This window comes from Rhinoderma darwinii, chromosome 3, assembly GCF_050947455.1.
Source record: "Rhinoderma darwinii isolate aRhiDar2 chromosome 3, aRhiDar2.hap1, whole genome shotgun sequence".
Taxonomy (NCBI): domain Eukaryota; kingdom Metazoa; phylum Chordata; class Amphibia; order Anura; family Rhinodermatidae; genus Rhinoderma; species Rhinoderma darwinii.
The window spans coordinates 21,594,157-21,617,969 of record NC_134689.1 but is presented as its reverse complement, the minus strand read 5'-3'; the positions used below and the strand labels follow the sequence as shown (position 1 = coordinate 21,617,969).

General features: G+C 42.2%; 2 protein-coding genes across 2 annotated transcripts; both read right to left on the bottom strand.

The window, feature by feature from the left end:
- Positions 1-6,283: 6,283 nt before the first annotated feature.
- On the bottom strand, positions 6,284-11,440 carry LOC142750902 (uncharacterized). The gene is made up of 2 exons (XM_075859880.1): positions 11,063-11,440; positions 6,284-8,324 (listed from the first exon to the last, which is right to left on the bottom strand). Exons 1-2 carry the CDS (start codon positions 11,424-11,426, stop codon positions 6,340-6,342), a joined length of 2,349 nt encoding a protein of 782 aa, XP_075715995.1. The 5' UTR covers positions 11,427-11,440; the 3' UTR covers positions 6,284-6,339.
- Positions 11,441-18,109: 6,669 nt separating this feature from the next.
- Positions 18,110-23,558, bottom strand: LOC142750901 (uncharacterized). Its single transcript, XM_075859879.1, has 2 exons — positions 23,171-23,558; positions 18,110-20,418 (listed from the first exon to the last, which is right to left on the bottom strand). Exons 1-2 carry the CDS (start codon positions 23,532-23,534, stop codon positions 18,269-18,271), a joined length of 2,514 nt encoding a protein of 837 aa, XP_075715994.1. The 5' UTR covers positions 23,535-23,558; the 3' UTR covers positions 18,110-18,268.
- Positions 23,559-23,813: the final 255 nt, after the last annotated feature.

Genomic DNA, 23,813 nt, shown 5'->3' with positions numbered 1-23,813 from the left:
TGGCAGCCTTAAGTCATGTGGCTGGGATAACCTGTCTGTAATTCACAGATGATATTATCAAAAAGTACAGTCATGGTAAAAATGTATATATATATGTTGAATATATGTACCTAAATATACACAGCATTTTAGGTATATAAACATAAAACAAAAATTAACATGTAACAAACAGCTTTCCATTGATCAATAGAAAAACATTTGGTTTGCGAAATGCAATGGACAAGAGGAGGCCAGTTATCTGGTGAACCTTGGATATGTTTTTCCTCAAATACGTTAGTAATACTGGAGTCTTATGTACCCTGGCCACGGGAATAATAGATTATAGTGGTTGTTTTTTGTGTATTTATATGTACAGTGAAGGAAATAAGTATTTGATCCCTAGCTGATTTTGTAAGTTTGCCCACTGTCAAAGACATAAACAGTCTAGAATTTTTGGCTTGGTTTATTTTACCAGTGAGAGATAGATTATATAAAAAAAAAAACAGAAAATCACATTGTCAAAATTATATATATTTATTTGCATTGTGCACAGGGAAATAAGTATTTGATCCCTTTGGCAAACAAGACTTAATACTTGGTGGCAAAACCCTTGTTGGCAAGCACAGCAGTCAGACGTTTTTAGTAGTTGATGATGAGGTTTGCACACATGTTAGATGGAATTTTGTCCCACTCCTCTTTGCAGATCATCTGTAAATCATTAAGATTTCGAGGCTGTCGCTTGGCAACTCGGATCTTCAGCTCCCTCCATAAGTTTTCGATGGGATTAAGGTCTGGAGACTGGCTAGGCCACTCCATGACCTTAATGTGCTTCTTTTTGAGCCACTCCTTTGTTGCCTTGGCTGTATGTTTCGGGTCATTGTCGTGCTGGAAGACCCAGCCACGAGCCATTTTTAATGTCCTGGTGGAGGGAAGCAGGTTGTCACTCAGGATTTGACGGTACATGGCTCCATCCATTCTCCCATTGATGCGGTGAAGTAGTCCTGTGCCCTTAGCAGAGAAACACCCCCAAAACATAATGTTTCCACCTCCATGCTTGACAGTGGGGACGGTGTTCTTTGGGTCATAGGCAGCATTTCTCTTCCTCCAAAAACGGCGAGTTGAGTTAATGCCAAAGAGCTCAATTTTAGTCTCATCTGACCACAGCACCTTCTCCCAATCACTCTCAGAATCATCCAGATGTTCATTTGCAAACTTCAGACGGGCCTGTACATGTGCCTTCTTGAGCATGGGGACCTTGCGGGCACTGCAGGATTTTAATCCATTACGGCGTAATGTGTTACCAATGGTTTTCTTGGTGACTGTGGTCCCAGCTGCCTTGAGATCATTAACAAGTTCCCCCCGTGTACTTTTCGGCTGAGCTCTCACCTTCCTCAGGATCAAGGATACCCCACGAGTTGAGATGTTGCATGGAGCCACAGATCGATGTCGATTGACAGTCATTTTGTATGTCTTCCATTTTCTTACTATTGCACCAACAGTTGTCTCCTTCTCACGCAGCGTCTTACTTATGGTTTTGTAGCCTATTCCAGCCTTGTGCAGGTCTATGATCTTGTCCCTGACATCCTTAGAAAGCTCTTTGGTCTTTCCCATGTTGTAGAGGTTAGAGTCAGACTGATTAATTGAGTCTGTGGACAGGAGTCTTTTATACTGGTGACCATTTAAGACAGCTGTCTTTAATGCGGGCACCAAGTTGATTTGGAGCGTGTAACTGGTCTGGAGGAGGCTGAACTCTTAATGGTTGGTAGGGGATCAAATACTTATTACCTTCCAGCACTCTTATAAGTACAGGGAAGTCATGGACTCATTCTATGAGTGATATCCCTAGCCAGGCGTTGGTAATGCTTTGGCCTGGGATTCCGATGTGCCAGAGGAGCCCCTGACGTTATTGTTTATATATGGACAGCAGTGGCAGATTAAGTAGACCATAGGCCCTGGGCTGTTACCCAAACTTGGGCCGCGCCGTAACTATTGCTAACATTACCTTTTTGCACACGCATTAACAAATGGGTGTTACGATCCCCCTTTCACAGGGCTGTGTCCCTACATACTGACAGTATTACACTGTGCAGGGACACATCCTCCTGACAAGGGGAATGGTAACACCAATTTTTCTTTAAATCCTGGACTTCAGAAAGACTTTATGTGGAATACAAAGATTTCCTATAATAAACATGTCAGGAGAGGGGACAGATTCTCTACAAATCCAGTGACTCACAGGTGACAAAGTTTTAGATGCTAGTAGTTTTTTTTCCTCTTTTCTTCTCCATCCGATCCAGCGCTCATGACGACTTCTCCCGGCCATGACCCATTTCTGCAGCCCCTAAATATAATATCACCATGCACTGTGCCCCTGACTATAATTGTGTCACACACTGTAAAGTAAAGCACCACATACACAGTGCCCCCTGTAGATAGCGCCAACCACCCATGTAGATAGCACCACACACCCCCCTGTAGATACCACCACACACACACACACACACACACACACAAAACACACATGTAGATAGCGCCTCACATACACCCCCATGTAGATAGCGCCACACACCCCCCCTGTACAAAGTGCCCCACTCACACACACACACACACACACACACACACACACACAAACCTGTAGATAGCGCCAGCCACACACACACACACACACACACACACACACACACACCTGTGGGTAGCACTACTAACACACCCCCCTGTAGATTTCGACCCACACACACACAAACCTGTAGATAGCGACACACACAAACAACCCCCCTATAGATAGCATCACACAGCCCCTATAGATAGAGCCACACAGCACTCCTTTCCTGAGGGCATGTTCAGACGTGGCAGAATTCTGCAGACACTGTCCGCAACAATGCCGCATATAATCCGCGTTGCAGATTCCGTAGCGGATTTGGCTAAAATGTAAAAGTAAAATGCTGCGGATTTATCGTTGCGGATTCAGGTGCAGATCACATCCTGCTCTATTTCAAACATTCCATCTCAGTCTGGCTATAGACCTCGAAACACATAGGTCCAGCCAAAATGATGAAATATCCTGTTCGCGAAAGCAATCCGCAACGCAACACACATAACATCTGCGGATTTCATTGCGTAAAACAATCAACCAAAATCTACATGCCAAGTAGCACTCCTGTCATTCTGGGCCCTGCGGTTTATCCAAGCAACAGTTTATGACCACATATGGGGTATTGCCGTACTTGGGAGAAATTGCTTTGCAATTGTTGGGGTGCTTTTTCTCCTTTATTCCTTGTGAAAATGAAAACAATTCAACATTTTAGTGGAAAGAATGTAGATTTTAATTTTCACTGCATAATCCCAATAATTCAGGAAAAAAACTGTGAGGTCAAAATGCTCACTATACCGCTAGATAAATTCCATGAGGGGTATAGTTTCCCAAATGGGGTCACTTTTGCCGGGTTTGCATTATTTTGGCCCCTCAGTGGCTTTGCAAATGTGACATGGGGCCGCAAACCATTCCAGCAAAACTTGAGCTCCAAAAGTCAAATGGCGCTCCGTCCTTTCTAACTTCCGCCATGTGTCCAAACAGCAGTTTATTACCACATATGGGATATTGCTGTGCTCAGAAGAGTTTGCTTCACAAATATTGGGGTGTTTTTTCTCCTTTATCTGTATTAAAAATGAAAAAATCTGAGCTAAAACGACATTTTATTAGAAAAAATTTAGATTTTCAATTTCATGGCATAATTCCCATAAATTCAGCAAAAACCGTGCAGGGTCAAAATGCTAACTATACCCCTAGAAAAATTGTGAGTTGCGTTTCTCTGGTAAAACCTTCTGTGTTACAGAAAAAACTGTATTACAAATAAATTTCGTTAAAAAAAAATTGAAATTTCTAAATTTCACCTCTACTTTGCTTTATTTCCTGTGAAATGCCTAAAGGGTTAAAATTATTTCTGAATGCTGTTTTGAATACTTTGAGGTATGCAGTTTTTAAAATGTGGTGTCTTATAGGGGGTTTCTAATATATAAGGCTCTCAAAGCCACTTCAGAACCGAACTGGTTCCTGAAAAAATGGCCTTTTGAAATTTTCTTGAAAATGCGAGAAATTGCAGCTAAAGTTCTAAGCCTTGTAACGTCCTAGAAAAATAAAAGCACGTTCAAAAAACGATGCAAACATAAAGTAGCCATTTAGGAAATGTTAACTAGTAAATATTTTGTGTGGTGTTAAGATCTGTTTTACAAGCAGATACATTACAATTTAAAAAAATGCAGATTTTTGCAAATTTTCTCTACATTTTGGTGTTTTTTACAAATAAATATTGAATTTAACGACTATATTTTTTTCAGTATCATAAAGTACAACATTTCACGAGAAAACATTCTCAGAATCGCTTGAATAGGCAAAAGCATTCTGGAGTTATTACCACATAAAGTGACACGTGTCAGATTTGCAAAAATCGGCTGTGTCCACAAGGCCAAAACAGGCTTAGACACTAAGGCCTCATTCACACGACAGTGAAAAAAAATGTCCATTAAAAACTGATCAACTGTCAGTTTTTCATGGCTATTTTGCATCCGTTTATCTCCAAATTTTCATCCATTTCCAGTCCATCTGTCCGTTTTTAATGGCCGTTTTACATCCATTATGCATCAGTTTTTCATGGCCGTTAAAAAAACGGATGAATTTCATTGGTCAGGCTTTTTTTGTCCCAGCCCCCTGAAAACACCCAAAGGAAGGTCACATGTTCACCTAGACACTATTTACAGCCTCCCTGTATATGATGCCACACCAGCCTCCCTGTAGATGATGCGACACCAGCCTCCCTGTATATGATGCCACACACCTCCCTGTATATGATGACACACGATTCCCTGTTGATGATGCCACACCAGCCTCCCTGTAGATGATGCCACACCACCCTCCCTTTAGATGCCACACCAGCCTCCCTGTAGATCGTGTCACACCAGCCTCCCTGTAGATGCCACACTGCCTCCCTGTAGATGCCTCACCAGCCTCCCTGTACATCGTGCCACACCAGCCTCCCTGTAGATGCCATACCAGCCTCCCTGTAGATGATGCCACATACTCACGGGTGCAGCGCCGTCTCTTGTCTTCTTCAGGAGTGGTCACTTGTCTGCACGGGATCTGGCAAGGCAGCGCGACGGGGCGATGACGTCATCGAGGCGCCTTCAAACCCGTGAAGACGAGTGACCACACCTGCAGAAGCGCTGCAACAGTGAGTATGCCAACGATAGCCAGCAAGGGAACTAGTAGTTCCCTTGCCAATCCCCATGTAACAGATCCGTTTTTAACGGTTGTTACATGTATTGACAGCCGTTAAAAACTGATCCATTGAATTCTATGGGCGCCGTCAGGCCGTTAAAACGACCCAAAAATAGGACATGTCCTATTTTTTGACGGCCATTATTCACCGGCCGTTAAAAAAACGGTCGTGTGAATGCACCCATAGAATATCATTGCTCTGAAATCGGCCATGTTTTAAAAGGACGGCCATCACACGGCCGTTTTTCACTGTTGTGTGAATAAGGGCTAAGGGGTTAAATAGATCTTTGCTTAAAAAAACAAGCTTTGCTTCAGCTATTTCACACATCATAATTATAAAGTATTTAGGACACGTACAGAAAGGGAGGACTTGTGGATTCCACACCGAGATTTTGCAACAAATTTTCCAAAACCTCATTCACTTGTGGCAGAAAAAAATATCCGCAGCATGACCTGTATGCCATAGATCTGATGGATTTCTGCAGTGGACATGCCGCCTGAAAAACTGCACCACAATTTGGTGCAGTTTTTCGGGCAGAATTCCCTGCGACTTCCAGGACAGATACGCTGTGTACTTTTACGCAGCGTTTCTGTCCTGTGTGTTCGTATCCGGTAGGGGTTTTCCCATCGTAGATATTTATGACATATCCTTTCCCATAGAAATGGCTGACAGGTTGGTCTCCCACCTCTGGGCCACATCCAGGTAGAATTTGAATCTGGAGGTGGACTCGCATATGTTCTGTTCTCTTCATTCAAGTCTATGGGAGCTATACAACAGCTGAGCTGAGCTTCTAATATACTGGAGTGGAGAGAGAAACACGCACATGTGTATATAACAGTATATAACAGTTATAACAGTATATAACAATAACAACAATACAATAACTCAAGTTCTAAAAAAGTGACCTAAAGTAATGACATTACGGCAGTGATGTTATAATATTTATTAGAGCTATAAATATAAGGTGGTAATGTACAGATCCTTCTAGTCATGTAGACCAGTTAGAAGTCGTGAGTCCAGCAGTCCCGTACTGTTTTTATTTTCTGGATGGCCATTTGGAAAACAGTTTGACCACCCAGTCAGTGATCTACATGATGTTGGTGGGATGATAGTTTTCAGACCACGCAGGACAAACAAAGCTGAAGTCTTCAAACAGCTTCTGAGACTTTATGCTGTACGGCTCTTCCTTGTAGCGCAGAGTGGAAGTAACGTTTAGGTACTCAGGAACTGACACGAGTATCTGAGGGGGAACTGCTGTCCGGTTTTCCACATCATTCCAGTTCACAGCTGAGAAAAATTTATGTTTTCTGATGTTTCCTTTGACTCCCAGCCGTCTGTGGTTGTTTTTGTTTAGAAGCCCTTTTAAGATCTGCACTGTCTCAGGGGTTAGGAACTCTGGGTAGGAAGGCGTTTTGGTGGTGACAGCATAATTAATCAATTCCTTTGTTGTGCCGTAGAAAGGGTGCCTACCCGAGGACATTTTGTACAAAGTCACTCCCAGAGCAAAGAAGTCAACCTCTCGTCCATGTTCCAGGCACTTGACCATTTCTGGGGCAGCGTATCCTGGGGTTCCCCTGAAACGCTCTGCAGTGCGCTCATACGCATTCATGATAGAAATACCAAAATCGGCTAATTTGATGTGGCCCTCTCTGGTCAGTAGGATGTTTTTGGGCTTCAGGTCGCGGTGTATGATGCCTTTTTTATGCAGGAACTGCAGACCGCATACCACTTCTGCTGTTATGAATCTTGACGTGGGGAAATCCAGGCGAAGGTTCATTTCAATAAAATCATTTAGGTCCCCCCTGGTGGCCAGTTCCATCACATAATAGACGTAGCTCTCAGTCTGGAAGGCAGCAAGGCCATGAACTAGGTAGTGGTTCTCGTGTGATAGATGGAGAATCTCACGTTCTGCCAGGTTGTAGCCATACTCTGTGTGTATCTTCTTGTTGACCACTTTAATGGCAACATGTTCTTTCCGGATGACATCTGTTGCCACCAAAACTTTTCCGAAACCCCCTTTTGCTAATAGAGTGTGGAAAGTAAAGGTTTTCAGAGATAGGGCTACTGTGGCAGTCTTCTTCTTATAGATAGATGTGGCCACCGGCTCTTCCAGACAGGCATTGTCACTTTTTTCTTCACGACAACTGCTGCAACTTTGTGATGTCTTTGGTGTCACACTGCCTTTCCTGTCCTCTGTCTCCTCTCCAGCATGTTTCTCACTATCCTGACCACTATAATACTGTATGTATAGGGTCTCAAGGATATGGATTTGGTCTTCGATCTCATGGTAATGTTGGAGAATTTGTTGTTCCACATAGCTGGTTGTCAGCTTGTCTTTGGCCTGTCCATCGGCCTTCAGGCTCTTAGCTCCAGCAAGTTTCTCACTATCCAGACCACTATAATACTGTATGTATAGGGTCTCATGGATGTGGATTTGGTCTTCGATCTCATGATAATGTTGGAGAATTTGTTGTTCCACATAGCTGGTTGTCAGTTTGTCTTTGGCCTGTCCATCGGCCTTCAGGCTCTTAGCTCCAGCAAGTTTCTCACTATCCAGACCACTATAATACTGTATGTATAGGGTCTCATGGATGTGGATTTGGTCTTCGATCTCATGGTAATGTTGGAGAATCTGGTGTTCTACATAGCTGGTTGTTAGCTTGTCTTTGGCCTGTCCATCGATCTTCAGGCTCTTATCTCCAGCATGTTTCTCACCATCCTGATCACTATAATACTGTATGTATAGGGTCTCAATTATGTGGATTTGGTCTTCGATCTCACAGTAATGTTGGAGAATGAGCCGTTCCACATAATAGCTTGTCAGCTTGTCTTTCTCCTGTCTATCTGCCTTCAGGCTCTTATCTCCAGCATGTTTCTCACTATCCTGACCACTATAATATTGTATGTATAGGGTCTCATGGATGTGGATTTGATCTTGGATCTGATGGTAATGTTGGAGAATTTGTTGTTCCACATAGCTGGTTGTCAGCTTATCTTTCTCCTGTCCATATGCCTTCAGGCTTTGATCATCTTTACCCTTAGGTTTTTCTTTAGGATCAGATGTCACATTAACTTTGGAAAAATTAGAAAGAGATTTTAATTTTGTTATTATCATGGAAGAATTAATAATTTGTTGTCACATTATGAACATAAAACTTCAGTAATAAACAATGAAGTGAAAAACTTAATGAAGCTCATGTATAAACTGGGTCGGTGAAATGTTCTTAATGGAGCTCATGTATAAACTGGGTCGGTGAAATGTTCTTATTCAGTCTTTCAGAGAAAGTGATCTTCAGAAGACATTTATTATAAGGCTATGTTCAGATCTGCGTTGGAGCCTCAGTTGATAGAGTTGATGGTAAAAGTAATGCTGGAAGCAGCGCTTTTTCTCCCGTCAAAACAATGGACACCACTTCAGACCCTGATGGATGCCATTGTAAGTCAATTGGGTACTTGTGGTATTAGTCGCACAAAGAATCTGGCACTGCGTTGTGGTTTCGGTTATAAGCTCAAACTTTAACGCAGTCGCTAACAGGGCCTAATTGATTATTATTTCTGATATCTTTTTTTTCATTGATCGCTTTTGTCTCATTTTCTCCTATTTGGCGTTTGGGAATATTATAGTGTTCTAACCAGCCATTCATTACTATTACTTTAATATCATAGGATAATACCATGCTTAGCATGTGGAGGATTTAGTGGGGACTCCAGTGGGATCTTTTCTGCTGTCAATAGGCCTAATTTATCAAATCTGTCTAATCGTAAAACTGACCTTATTGCTCATAGCAACCAATCACAGTGCAGCTTTTATTACAACTGCTCTGGAAAAATTAAATCTGCATCTTGATTGGTTGACCTAATCTCCATGATGCTTAAATCATCCCCCCCGGGGGGTTTATCTATGTCTAATAGTTAGCTATAATACATATGACAATAGTTAATATTACTGGAAAGTCGCAGCAATGTGTAATATTATGTAACACCATAAATAGATATTTTTACTTCATATAGCAGATAGCTAAAGAGATATTCCCATCTTAGGCTTTTATGGCACATCCACAGGATATGCCATAAGTTCATGATAGGTACAGGTTACACCTCTAGGTCCCTCACCTATTGAGAGAATGGGGTCAAGTTACCCTAGTACATCATTTCCCATTAAAATTCGGCAACAAGGGAATACCAGACCCCTGTTATCCCCAAAGGCGAAGGTTCCCGTAGATATGCCATAAATGCCTAAGATGGGAATACCTCTTTAAATTTTATTAGACGAGAATGGTGTCAGGAAACTGGATCTAAGGGAGCGCGTGGCGTTGATCTGTCAAGTAGAAGGCACTGTTGTATTTGTTTCCTATAATATATACATTATTATGTATGTAGTTATGTGGTGTGAGGTACAGCTAGGTCCAGAATTATTTGGACATTGACACAAGTTTTGCCATTTTGTACCAAAGCATATTAAATATACAGTTATATTATCAATATGGGTTTAAAGCACAGACACTCAGCTTTAGTTTGAGGGTATCAGCTCCTTAATATGTAGCTGCCTCTTTTTTAAGGGACCAAAGGTAATTGGACAATTATCTCAAGAGCTATTTAATGAGCTGCATGGGCTATTCCCCCATTAAGCCATCATCAATTAAGCAGGTAAAACTTCTGGAGTTGATTCCAGGTGTGTCAGTATCTAAGTCTACCATAAAGAGAAGACTTCATGAGAGCAAATACAGCGGGTCCACCACAAGGTGCAAACCATTAATCAGCCTCAAAAATAGAAAGACCAGATTAGACTTTACCAAACAACGTGTAAAGAAGCCGCCCAGTTCTGGAACAGCATGAAACTAAGATCAACCGGTACCAGAATGATGAGAGGAAGAAAGTAGGGAGAAGGCTTGGAACGCCTCATGATCCAAAGCACAGCACATCCTCTGTAAAACATGGTGGGGTCAGTGTGATGGCATGGGCATGCATGGCTGCTAAAGCACTCTAGATGGGACATCGCTCCACTGTACAGATGGACAATGACCCAAAATATACTGCGAAAGCAACCCAGGAGTTTTTTTTAAGACAAAAAAGTGGAATATTCTGCAATGGCCAAGTCAATCACCAGATCTCAACCTGATCGAGCTGCATTTCACTTGCTTAAGAGAAAACTTAGACAGAAAGACCCACAAAGTAACAACTGAAGACGCTGCAGTAAAGGCCTGGGAAACATCACAAAGGAGGAAACCGAGCGTTTGGTGATGTCCATGGTTTCCAGACTTAAGGCAGACATTTCCTGCAAAGGATTCTCTACGAAGTATTTAAAAAAAAAAAAAACATTTTATTTATGGTAATGTTAATTTGTCCAATTACTTTTGAGCCCATGAAATGAGGCGGCTGTGTAGAAAAATGGTTGCAATTCCTAAACGTTTCACAGGATATTTTTATTCAGCTCCTTGAATTAAACCTGAAAATCTACACTTCAATTGCATCTCAGTTGTTTCATTTCAAATCCAATGTGGTCGCAGCAGAGCCCAAATCATGAAGATTGTGTCACTGTCCAAATAATTCTGGACCTAACTGTATATTATACAGGAGCACAGTTTCTGGATGTTGAGTTCCTTTACACTTAGACTCTAGAGATATCCGTCCTGATTTATCAAAACTATCCAACAAAGAAAAATTCGGATTAAGGGGCGGCTTAAGAAATTAAATCTGGGCTCTTATTGGTTGCTATGGGTAATAAGAACAGTTTTTCTGTTAGACAGTTTTGATTGATGAGGCCTATTCTGTGTATTTATAATTATTATATAATCAACATAATTTCCTACCTTTGTCGTCCACTAGAACCATGTTACTGGGTTCTGGGAGTTCACCGGAACATTTATTTTCCTTCTTGGAGTTGTTCCTCCTCCGCATACATCCGGTAAGCCTTGCAAAGGCTTTCTGTAGGCGCGCTAAGAAGCGAGTTGTTCTGCTCCACTTAGTCTTACACGCCTTCTCCTTTCTCTCTTCTCCTACATTCTTTTTGTCTCCCTCCTCTCCTCTACTCTCCTCTCCTCCTTCAATCTCTAGATGCTTCGTCTTCTTCTTCGCTTTCGGCATTTTTGAGCTCTCACGTGCGTCTCTCCTCGTCTGCAGTGTGTGAGTGCAAAGTACCAAACCTGTGCACCAGTGTATGAAGCCACCTGGCATTGTGATGTCACCAACTATGTCATAAGGTTCTACAGCCTGGCATCTGCCATTGTGATGTCACCAGCTATGTCAATAAGGTTCTACAGCCTGGCATCTGGCATTGTGATGTCACCAGCTATGTCAATAAGGTTCTACAGCCTGGCATCTGGCATTGTGATGTCACCAGCCATGTCATAAGGTTCTACAGCCTGGCATCTGACATTGGGATGTCACCAGCTATGAAATATGAATAAAGTCTTTTCAGCTTGCATCTCACATTGTGATGTCACATATTTTTCCATCTATCATGCTTTATTCAATATGGCGATTGTCCCATGGCAGCCTTAAGTCACGTGGCTGGGATAACCTGTCTGTAATTCACAGATGATATTATCAAAAAGTACAGTCATGGTAAAAATGTATATATATATGTTGAATATATGTACCTAAATATACACAGCATTTTAGGTATATAAACATAAAACAAAAATTAACATGTAACAAACAGCTTTCCATTGATCAATAGAAAAACATTTGGTTTGCGTAATGCAATGGACAAGAGGAGGCCAGTTATCTGGTGAACCTTGGATATGTTTTTCCTCAAATACGTTAGTAATACTGGAGTCTTATGTACCCTGGCCACGGGAATAATAGATTATAGTGGTTGTTTTTTGTGTATTTATATGTACAGTGAAGGAAATAAGTATTTGATCCCTTGCTGATTTTGTAAGTTTGCCCACTGTCAAAGACATAAACAGTCTAGAATTTTTGGCTTGGTTTATTTTACCAGTGAGAGATAGATTATATAAAAAAAAAACAGAAAATCACATTGTCAAAATTATATATATTTATTTGCATTGTGCACAGGGAAATAAGTATTTGATCCCTTTGGCAAACAAGACTTAATACTTGGTGGCAAAACCCTTGTTGGCAAGCACAGCAGTCAGACGTTTTTAGTAGTTGATGATGAGGTTTGCACACATGTTAGATGGAATTTTGGCCCACTCCTCTTTGCAGATCATCTGTAAATCATTAAGATTTCGAGGCTGTCGCTTGGCAACTCGGATCTTCAGCTCCCTCCATAAGTTTTCGATGGGATTAAGGTCTGGAGACTGGCTAGGCCACTCCATGACCTTAATGTGCTTCTTTTTGAGCCACTCCTTTGTTGCCTTGGCTGTATGTTTCGGGTCATTGTCGTGCTGGAAGACCCAGCCACGAGCCATTTTTAATGTCCTGGTGGAGGGAAGGAGGTTGTCACTCAGGATTTGACGGTACATGGCTCCATCCATTCTCCCATTGATGCGGTGAAGTAGTCCTGTGCCCTTAGCAGAGAAACACCCCCAAAACATAATGTTTCCACCTCCATGCTTGACAGTGGGGACGGTGTTCTTTGGGTCATAGGCAGCATTTCTCTTCCTCCAAAAACGGCGAGTTGAGTTAATGCCAAAGAGCTCAATTTTAGTCTCATCTGACCACAGCACCTTCTCCCAATCACTCTCAGAATCATCCAGATGTTCATTTGCAAACTTCAGACGGGCCTGTACATGTGCCTTCTTGAGCATGGGGACCTTGCGGGCACTGCAGGATTTTAATCCATTACGGCGTAATGTGTTACCAATGGTTTTCTTGGTGACTGTGGTCCCAGCTGCCTTGAGATCATTAACAAGTTCCCCCCGTGTACTTTTCGGCTGAGCTCTCACCTTCCTCAGGATCAAGGATACCCCACGAGTTGAGATGTTGCATGGAGCCACAGATCGATGTCGATTGACAGTCATTTTGTATGTCTTCCATTTTCTTACTATTGCACCAACAGTTGTCTCCTTCTCACGCAGCGTCTTACTTATGGTTTTGTAGCCTATTCCAGCCTTGTGCAGGTCTATGATCTTGTCCCTGACATCCTTAGAAAGCTCTTTGGTCTTTCCCATGTTGTAGAGGTTAGAGTCAGACTGATTAATTGAGTCTGTGGACAGGAGTCTTTTATACTGGTGACCATTTAAGACAGCTGTCTTTAATGCGGGCACCAAGTTGATTTGGAGCGTGTAACTGGTCTGGAGGAGGCTGAACTCTTAATGGTTGGTAGGGGATCAAATACTTATTACCTTCCAGCACTCTTATAAGTACAGGGAAGTTATGGACTCATTCTATGAGTGATATCCCTAGCCAGGCGTTGGTAATGCTTTGGCCTGGGATTCCGACGTGCCAGAGGAGCCCCTGACGTTATTGTTTATATATGGACAGCAGTGGCAGATTAAGTAGACCATAGGCCCTGGGCTGTTACCCAAACGTGGGCCGCGCCGTAACTATTGCTAACATTACCTTTTTGCACACGCATTAACAAATGGGTGTTACGATCCCCCTTTCACAGGGCTGTGTCCCTACATACTGACAGTATTACACTGTGCAGGGACACATCCTCCTGACAAGGGGAATGGTAACACCAATTTTTCTTTAAATCCTGGACTTCAGAAAGACTTTATGTGGAATACAAAGATTTCCTATAATAAACATGTCAGGAGAGGGGACAGATTCTCTACAAATCCAGTGACTCACAGGTGACAAAGTTTTAGATGCTAGTAGGTTTTTTTCCTCTTTTCTTCTCCATCCGATCCAGCGCTCATGACGACTTCTCCCGGCCATGACCCATTTCTGCAGCCCCTAAATATAATATCACCATGCACTGCGCCCCTGACTATAATTGTGTCACACACTGTAAAGTAAAGCACCACATACACAGTGCCCCCTGTAGATAGCGCCAACCACCCATGTAGATAGCACCACACACACCCCCCTGTAGATACCACCACACACACACACACACACACACACACACACACACACACACACAAAACACACATGTAGATAGCGCCTCACATACACCCCCATGTAGATAGCGCCACACACCCCCCCTGTACAAAGCGCCCCACACACACACACACACACACACACACACACAAACCTGTAGATAGCGCCAGCCACACACACACACACACACACACACACACACACACACCTGTGGGTAGCACTACTAACACACACCCCTGTAGATTTCAACCCACACACACACAAACCTGTAGATAGCGACACACACACACAACCCCCCTATAGATAGCATCACACAGCCCCTATAGATAGAGCCACACAGCACTCCTTTCCTGAGGGCATGTTCAGACGTGGCAGAATTCTGCAGACACTGTCCGCAACAATGCCGCATATAATCCGCGTTGCAGATTCCGTAGCGGATTTGGCTAAAATGTAAAAGTAAAATGCTGCGGATTTATCGTTGCGGATTCAGGTGCAGATCACATCCTCCTCTATTTCAAACATTCCATCTCAGTCTGGCTATAGACCTCGAAACACATAGGTCCAGCCAGAATGATGAAATATCCTGTTCGCGAAAGCAATCCGCAACGCAACACACATAACATCTGCGGATTTCATTGCGTAAAACAATCAACCAAAATCTACATGCCAAGTAGCACTCCTGCCATTCTGGGCCCTGCGGGTTTATCCAAGCAACAGTTTATGACCACATATGGGGTATTGCCGTACTTGGGAGAAATTGCTTTGCAATTGTTGGGGTGCTTTTTCTCCTTTATTCCTTGTGAAAATGAAAACAATTCAACATTTTAGTGGAAAGAATGTAGATTTTAATTTTCACTGCATAATCCCAATAATTCAGGAAAAAAACTGTGAGGTCAAAATGCTCACTATACCGCTAGATAAATTCCACGAGGGGTATAGTTTCCCAAATGGGGTCACTTTTGCCGGGTTTGCATTATTTTGGCCCCTCAGTGGCTTTGCAAATGTGACATGGGGCCGCAAACCATTCCAGCAAAACTTGAGCTCCAAAAGTCAAATGGCGCTCCGTCCTTTCTAACTTCCGCCATGTGTCCAAACAGCAGTTTATTACCACATATGGGATATTGCTGTGCTCAGAAGAGTTTGCTTCACAAATATTGGGGTGTTTTTTCTCCTTTATCTGTATTAAAAATGAAAAAATCTGAGCTAAAACGACATTTTATTAGAAAAAATTTAGATTTTCAATTTCATGGCATAATTCCCATAAATTCAGCAAAAACCGTGCAGGGTCAAAATGCTAACTATACCCCTAGAAAAATTGTGAGTTGCGTTTCTCTGGTAAAACCTTCTGTGTTACAGAAAAAACTATATTACAAATTTCGTTAAAAAAAAATTGAAATTTGTAAATTTCACCTCTACTTTGCTTTATTTCCTGTGAAATGCCTAAAGGGTTAAAATAATTTCTGAATGCTGTTTTGAATACTTTGAGGTATGCAGTTTTTAAAATGTGGTGTCTTATAGGGGGTTTCTAATATATAAGGCTCTCAAAGCCACTTCAGAACTGAACTGGTTCCTGAAAAAATGGCCTTTTGAAATTTTCTTGAAAATGCGAGAAATTGCAGCTAAAGTTCTAAGCCTTGTAACGTCCTAGAAAAATAAAAGCACGTTCAAAAAACGATGCAAACATAAAGTAGCCATTTAGGAAATGTTAACTAGTAAATATTTTGTGTGGTGTTAAGATCTGTTTTACAAGCAGATACATTACAATTTAAAAAAATGCAGATTTTTGCAAATTTTCTCTACATTTTGGTGTTTTTTACAAATAAATATTGAATTTAACGACTATATTTTTTTCAGTATCATAAAGTACAACATTTCACGAGAAAACATTCTCAGAATCGCTTGGATAGGCAAAAGCATTCTGGAGTTATTACCACATAAAGTGACACGTGTCAAATTTGCAAAAATCGGCTGTGTCCACAAGGCCAAAACAGGCTTAGACACTAAGGCCTCATTCACACGACAGTGAAAAAAAATGTCCATTAAAAACTGATCAACTGTCAGTTTTTCATGGCTATTTTGCATCCGTTTATCTCCAAATTTTCATCCATTTCCAGTCCATCTGTCCGTTTTTAATGGCCGTTTTACATCCATTATGCATCAGTTTTTCATGGCCGTTAAAAAAACGGATGAATTTCATTGGTCAGGCTTTTTTTGTCCCAGCCCCCTGAAAACACCCAAAGGAAGGTCACATGTTCACCTAGACACTATTTACAGCCTCCCTGTATATGATGCCACACCAGCCTCCCTGTAGATGATGCCACACCAGCCTCCCTGTATATGATGCCACACACCTCCCTGTATATGATGACACACGATTCCCTGTAGATGATGCCACACCAGCCTCCCTGTAGATGATGCCACACCAGCCTCCCTTTAGATCATGCCACACCAGCCTCCCTGTAGATCATGCCACACCAGCCTCCCTGCATATCATGCCACACCTGCCTCCCTGTAGATCATTCCACACCTGCCTCCCTGTAGATCGTGCCACACCAGCCTCCCTGTAGATGATGCCACACCTGCCTCCCTGTAGATGATGCCACACCACCCTCCCTTTAGATGCCACACCAGCATCCCTGTAGATCGTGTCACACCAGCCTCCCTGTAGATGCCACACTGCCTCCCTGTAGATGCCTCACCAGCCTCCCTGTACATCGTGCCACACCAGCCTCCCTGTAGATGCCATACCAGCCTCCCTGTAGATGATGCCACATACTCACGGGTGCAACGCCGTCTCTTGTCTTCTTCAGGAGTGGTCACTTGTCTGCACGGGATCTGGCAAGGCAGCGCGACGGGGCGATGACGTCATCGAGGCGCCTTCAAACCCGTGAAGACGAGTGACCACACCTGCAGAAGCGCTGCAACAGTGAGTATGCCAACGATAGCCAGCAAGGGAACTAGTGGTTCCCTTGCCAATCCCCATGTAACAGATCCGTTTTTAACGGTTGTTACATGTATTGACAGCCGTTAAAAACTGATCCATTGAATTCTATGGGCGCCGTCAGGCCGTTAAAACGACCCAAAAATAGGACATGTCCTATTTTTTGACGGCCATTATTCACCGGCCGTTAAAAAAACGGCCGTGTGAATGCACCCATAGAATATCATTGCTCTGAAATCGGCCATGTTTTAAAAGGACGGCCATCACATGGCCGTTTTTCACTGTTGTGTGAATAAGGGCTAAGGGGTTAAATAGATCTTTGCTTAAAAAAACAAGCTTTGCTTCAGCTATTTCACACATCATAATTATAAAGTATTTAGGACACGTACAGAAAGGGAGGACTTGTGGATTCCACACCGAGAATTTGCAACAAATTTTCCAAAACCTCATTCACTTGTGGCAGAAAAAAATATCCGCAGCATGACCTGTATGCCATAGATCTGATGGATTTCTGCAGTGGACATGCCGCCTGAAAAACTGCACCACAATTTGGTGCAGTTTTTCGGGCAGAATTCCCTGCGACTTCCAGGACAGATACGCTGTGTACTTTTACGCAGCGTTTCTGTCCTGTGTGTTCGTATCCGGTAGGGGTTTTCCCATCGTAGATATTTATCACATATCCTTTCCCATAGAAATGGCTGACAGGTTGGTCTCCCACCTCTGGGCCACATCCAGGTAGAATTTGAATCTGGAGGTGGACTCGCATATGTTCTGTTCTCTTCATTCAAGTCTATGGGAGCTATACAACAGCTGAGCTGAGCTTCTAATATACTGGAGTGGAGAGAGAAACACGCACATGTGTATATAACAGTATATAACAGTTATAACAGTATATAACAATAACAACAATACAATAACTCAAGTTCTAAAAAAGTGACCTAAAGTAATGACATTACGGCAGTGATGTTATAATATTTATTAGAGCTATAAATATAAGGTGGTAATGTACAGCTCCTTCTAGTCATGTAGACCAGTTAGAAGTTGTGAGTCCAGCAGTCCCGTCCTGTTTTTATTTTCTGGACGGCCATTTGGAAAACAGTTTGACCACCCAGTCAGTGATCTACATGATGTTGGTGGGATGATAGTTTTCAGACCACGCAGGACATACAAAGCTGAAGTCTTCAAACAGCTTCTGAGACTTTATGCTGTACGGCTCTTCCTTGTAGCGCAGAGTGGAAGTAACGTTTAGGTACTCAGGAACTGACACGAGTATCTGAGGGGGAACTGCTGTCCGGTTTTCCACATCATTCCAGTTCACAGCTGAGAAAAATTTATGTTTTCTGATGTTTCCTTTGACTCCCAGCCGTCTGTGGTTGTTTTTGTTTAGAAGCCCTTTTAAGATCTGCACTGTCTCAGGGGTTAGGAACTCTGGGTAGGAAGGCGTTTTGGTGGTGACAGCATAATTAATCAATTCCTTTGTTGTGCCGTAGAAAGGGTGCCTACCCGAGGACATTTTGTACAAAGTCACTCCCAGAGCAAAGAAGTCAACCTCTCGTCCATGTTCCAGGCACTTGACCATTTCTGGGGCAGCGTATCCTGGTGTTCCCCTGAAACGCTCTGCAGTGCGCTCATACGCATTCATGATAGAAATACCAAAATCGGCTAATTTGATGTGGCCCTCTCTGGTCAGTAGGATGTTTTTGGGCTTCAGGTCGCGGTGTATGATGCCTTTTTTATGCAGGAACTGCAGACCGCAAACCACTTCTGCTGTTATGAATCTTGACGTGGGGAAATCCAGGCGAAGGTTCATTTCAATAAAATCATTTAGGTCCCCCCTGGTGGCCAGTTCCATCACATAATAGACGTAGCTCTCAGTCTGGAAGGCAGCAAGGCCATGAACTAGGTAGTGGTTCTCGTGTGATAGATGGAGAATCTCACGTTCTGCCAGGTTGTAGCCATACTCTGTGTGTATCTTCTTGTTGACCACTTTAATGGCAACATGTTCTTTCCGGATTACATCTGTTGCCAACAAAACTTTTCCGAAACCCCCTTTTGCTAATAGTGTGTGGAAAGTAAAGGTTTTCAGAGATAGGGCTACAGTGGCAGTCTTCTTCTTATAGATAGATGTGGCCACCGGCTCTTCCAGACAGGCATTGTCACTTTTTTCTTCACGACAACTGCTGCAACTTTGTGATGTCTTTGGTGTCACGCTGCCTTTCCTGTCCTCTGTCTCCTCTCCAGCATGTTTCTCACTATCCTGACCACTATAATACTGTATGTATAGGGTCTCAAGGATATGGATTTGGTCTTCGATCTCATGGTAATGTTGGAGAATTTGTTGTTCCACATAGCTGGTTGTCAGCTTGTCTTTGGCCTGTCCATCGGCCTTCAGGCTCTTATCTCCAGCAAGTTTCTCACTATCCAGACCACTATAATACTGTATGTATAGGGTCTCATGGATGTGAATTTGGTCTTCGATCTCATGATAATGTTGGAGAATTTGTTGTTCCACATAGCTGGTTGTCAGCTTGTCTTTGGCCTGTCCATCGGCCTTCAGGCTCTTAGCTCCAGCAAGTTTCTCACTATCCAGACCACTATAATACTGTATGTATAGGGTCTCATGGATGTGGATTTGGTCTTCGATCTCATGGTAATGTTGGAGAATCTGGTGTTCTACATAGCTGGTTGTCAGCTTGTCTTTGGCCTGTCCATCGATCTTCAGGCTCTTAGCTCCAGCAAGTTTCTCACTATCCAGACCACTATAATACTGTATGTATAGGGTCTCATGGATGTGGATTTGGTCTTCGATCTCATGGTAATGTTGGAGAATCTGGTGTTCTACATAGCTGGTTGTTAGCTTGTCTTTGGACTGTCCATCGATCTTTAGGCTCTTATCTCCAGCATGGTTCTCACCATCCTGATCACTATAATACTGTATGTATAGGGTCTCAATTATGTGGATTTGGTCTTCGATCTCACAGTAATGTTGGAGAATGAGCCGTTCCACATAATAGCTTGTCAGCTTGTCTTTCTCCTGTCTATCTGCCTTCAGGCTCTTATCTCCAGCATGTTTCTCACTATCCTGACCACTATAATATTGTATGTATAGGGTCTCATGGATGTGGATTTGATCTTGGATCTGATGGTAATGTTGGAGAATTTGTTGTTCCACATAGCTGGTTGTCAGCTTATCTTTCTCCTGTCCATATGCCTTCAGGCTTTGATCATCTTTACCCTTAGGTTTTTCTTTAGGATCAGATGTCACATTAACTTTGGAAAAATTAGAAAGAGATTTTAATTTTGTTATTATCATGGAAGAATTAATAATTTGTTGTCACATTATGAACATAAAACTTCAGTAATAAACAATGAAGTGAAAAACTTAATGAAGCTCATGTATAAACTGGGTCGGTGAAATGTTCTTAATGGAGCTCATGTATAAACTGGGTCGGTGAAATGTTCTTATTCAGTCTTTCAGAGAAAGTGATCTTCAGAAGACATTTATTATAAGGCTATGTTCAGATCTGCGTTGGAGCCTCAGTTGATAGAGTTGATGGTAAGAGTAGTGCTGGAAGCAGCGCTTTTTCTCCAGTCAAAACAATGGACACCACATCAGACCCCGATGGATGCCATTGTAAAGTCAATTGGGTACTTGTGGTATTAGTCGCACAAAGAATCTGGCACTGCGTTGTGGTTTCGGTTATAAGCTCAAACTTTAACGCAGTCGCTAACAGGGTCTAATTGATTATTATTTCTGATATCTTTTTTTTCATTGATCGCTTTTGTCTCATTTTCTCCTATTTGGCGTTTGGGAATATTATAGTGTTCTTACCTGCCATTCATTACTATTACTTTAATATCATAGGATAATACCATGCTTAGAATGTGGAGGATTTAGTGGGGACTCCAGTGGGATCTTTTCTGCTGCCAATAGGCCTAATTTATCAAATCTGTCTAATCGTAAAACTGACCTTATTGCTCATATCAACCAATCACAGTGCAGCTTTTATTACAACTGCTCTGGAAAAATTAAATCTGCATCTTGATTGGTTGACCTAATCTCCATGATGCTTAAATCATCCCCCCCCCCCCCCCCGGGGGGTTTATCTATGTCTAATAGTTAGCTATAATACATATAACAATAGTTAATATTACTGGAAAGTCGCAGCAATGTGTAATATTATGTAACACCATAAATAGATATTTTTACTTCATATAGCAGATAGCTAAAGAGATATTCCCATCTTAGGCTTTTATGGCACATCCACAGGATATGCCATAAGTGCATGATAGGTACAGGTTACACCTCTAGGTCCCTCACCTATTGAGAGAATGGGGTCAAGTTACCCTAGTACATCATTTCCCATTAAAATTCGGCAACAAGGGAATACCAGACCCCTGTTATCCCCAAAGGCGAAGGTTCCCGTAGATATGCCATAAATGCCTAAGATGGGAATACCTCTTTAAATTTTATTAGACGAGAATGGTGTCAGGAAAACTGGATCTATGGGAGAGCGTGGCGTTGATCTGTCAAGTAGAAGGCACTGTTGTATTTGTTACCTATAATATATACATTATTATGTATGTAGTTATGTGGTGTGAGGTACAGTTAGGTCCAGAATTATTTGGACAGTGACACAAGTTTTGCCATTTTGTACCAAAGCATATTAAATATACAGTTATATTATCAATATGGGTTTAAAGCACAGACACTCAGCTTTAGTTTGAGGGTATCAGCTCCTTAATATGTAGCTGCCTCTTTTTTAAGGGACCAAAGGTAATTGGACAATTATCTCAAGAGCTATTTAATGAGCTGCATGCGCTATTCCCCCATTAAGCCATCATCAATTAAGCAGGTAAAACTTCTGGAGTTGATTCCAGGTGTGTCAGTATCTAAGTCTACCATAAAGAGAAGACTTCATGAGAGCAAATACAGCGGGTCCACCACAAGGTGCAAACCATTAATCAGCCTCAAAAATAGAAAGACCAGATTAGACTTTACCAAACAACATGTAAAGAAGCCGCCCAGTTCTGGAACAGCATGAAACTAAGATCAACCGGTACCAGAATGATGAGAGGAAGAAAGTAGGGAGAAGGCTTGGAACGGCTCATGATCCAAAGCACAGCACATCCTCTGTAAAACATGGTGGGGTCAGTGTGATGGCATGGGCATGCATGGCTGCTAAAGCACTCTAGATGGGACATCGCTCCACTGTACAGATGGACAATGACCCAAAATATACTGCGAAAGCAACCCAGGAGTTTTTTTTAAGACAAAAAAGTGGAATATTCTGCAATGGCCAAGTCAATCACCAGATCTCAACCTGATCGAGCTGCATTTCACTTGCTTAAGAGAAAACTTAGACAGAAAGACCCACAAAGTAACAACTGAAGACCGCTGCAGTAAAGGCCTGGGAAACATCACAAAGGAGGAAACCGAGCGTTTGGTGATGTCCATGGTTTCCAGACTTCAGGCAGACATTTCCTGCAAAGGATTTTCTACAAAGTATTTAAAAAAAAACAAAAAACATTTTATTTATGGTAATGTTAATTTGTCCAATTACTTTTGAGCCCCTGGAATGAGGAGGCTGTGTAGAAAAATGGTTGCAATTCCTAAACGTTTCACAGGATATTTTTGTTCATCTCCTTGAATTAAACCTGAAAGTCTCCACTTCAATTGCATCTCAGTTGTTTCATTTCAAATCCAATGTGGTGGCAGCAGAGCCCAAATCATGAAGATTGTGTCACTGTCCAAATAATTCTGGACCTAACTGTATATTATACAGGAGCACAGTTTCTGGATGTTGAGTTCCTTTACACTTAGAATCTAGAGATATCCGTCCTGAGTTATCAAAACTATCCAAGAAAGAAAAATTCGGATTAAGGGGCGAATTAAGAAATTAAATCTGGGCTCTTAATGGATGCTATGAGTAATAAGAACAGTTTTTCTGTTAGACAGTTTTGATTGATGAGGCCTATTCTGTGTATTTATAATTATTATATAATCTACATAATTTCCTACCTTTGTCGTCCACTAGAACCATGTTACTGGGTTCTGGGAGTTCACCGGAACATTTATTTTCCTTCTTGGAGTTGTTCCTCCTCCGCATACATCCGGTAAGCCTTGCAAAGGCTTTCTGTAGGCGCGCTAAGAAGCGAGTGGTTCTGCTCCACTTAGTCTTACTCGCCTTCTCCTTTCTCTCTTCTCCTACATTCTTTTTGTCTCTCTCCTCTCCTCTACTCTCCTCTCCTCCTTCAATCTCTAGATGCTTCGTCTTCTTCTTCGCTTTCGGCATTTTTGAGCTCTCACGTGCGTCTCTCCTCGTCTGCAGTGTGTGAGTGCAAAGTACCAAACCTGTGCACCAGTGTATGAAGCCACCTGGCATTGTGATGTCACCAACTATGTCATAAGGTTCTACAGCCTGGCATCTGGCATTGTGATGTCACCAGCTATGTCATAAGGTTGTACAGCCTGGCATCTGGCATTGTGATGTCACCAGCTATGTCAATAAGGTTCTACAGCCTGGCATCTGGCATTGTGATGTCACCAGCCATGTCATAAGGTTCTACAGCCTGGCATCTGACATTGGGATGTCACCAGCTATGAAATATGAATAAAGTCTTTTCAGCTTGCATCTCACATTATGATGTCACATATTTTTCCA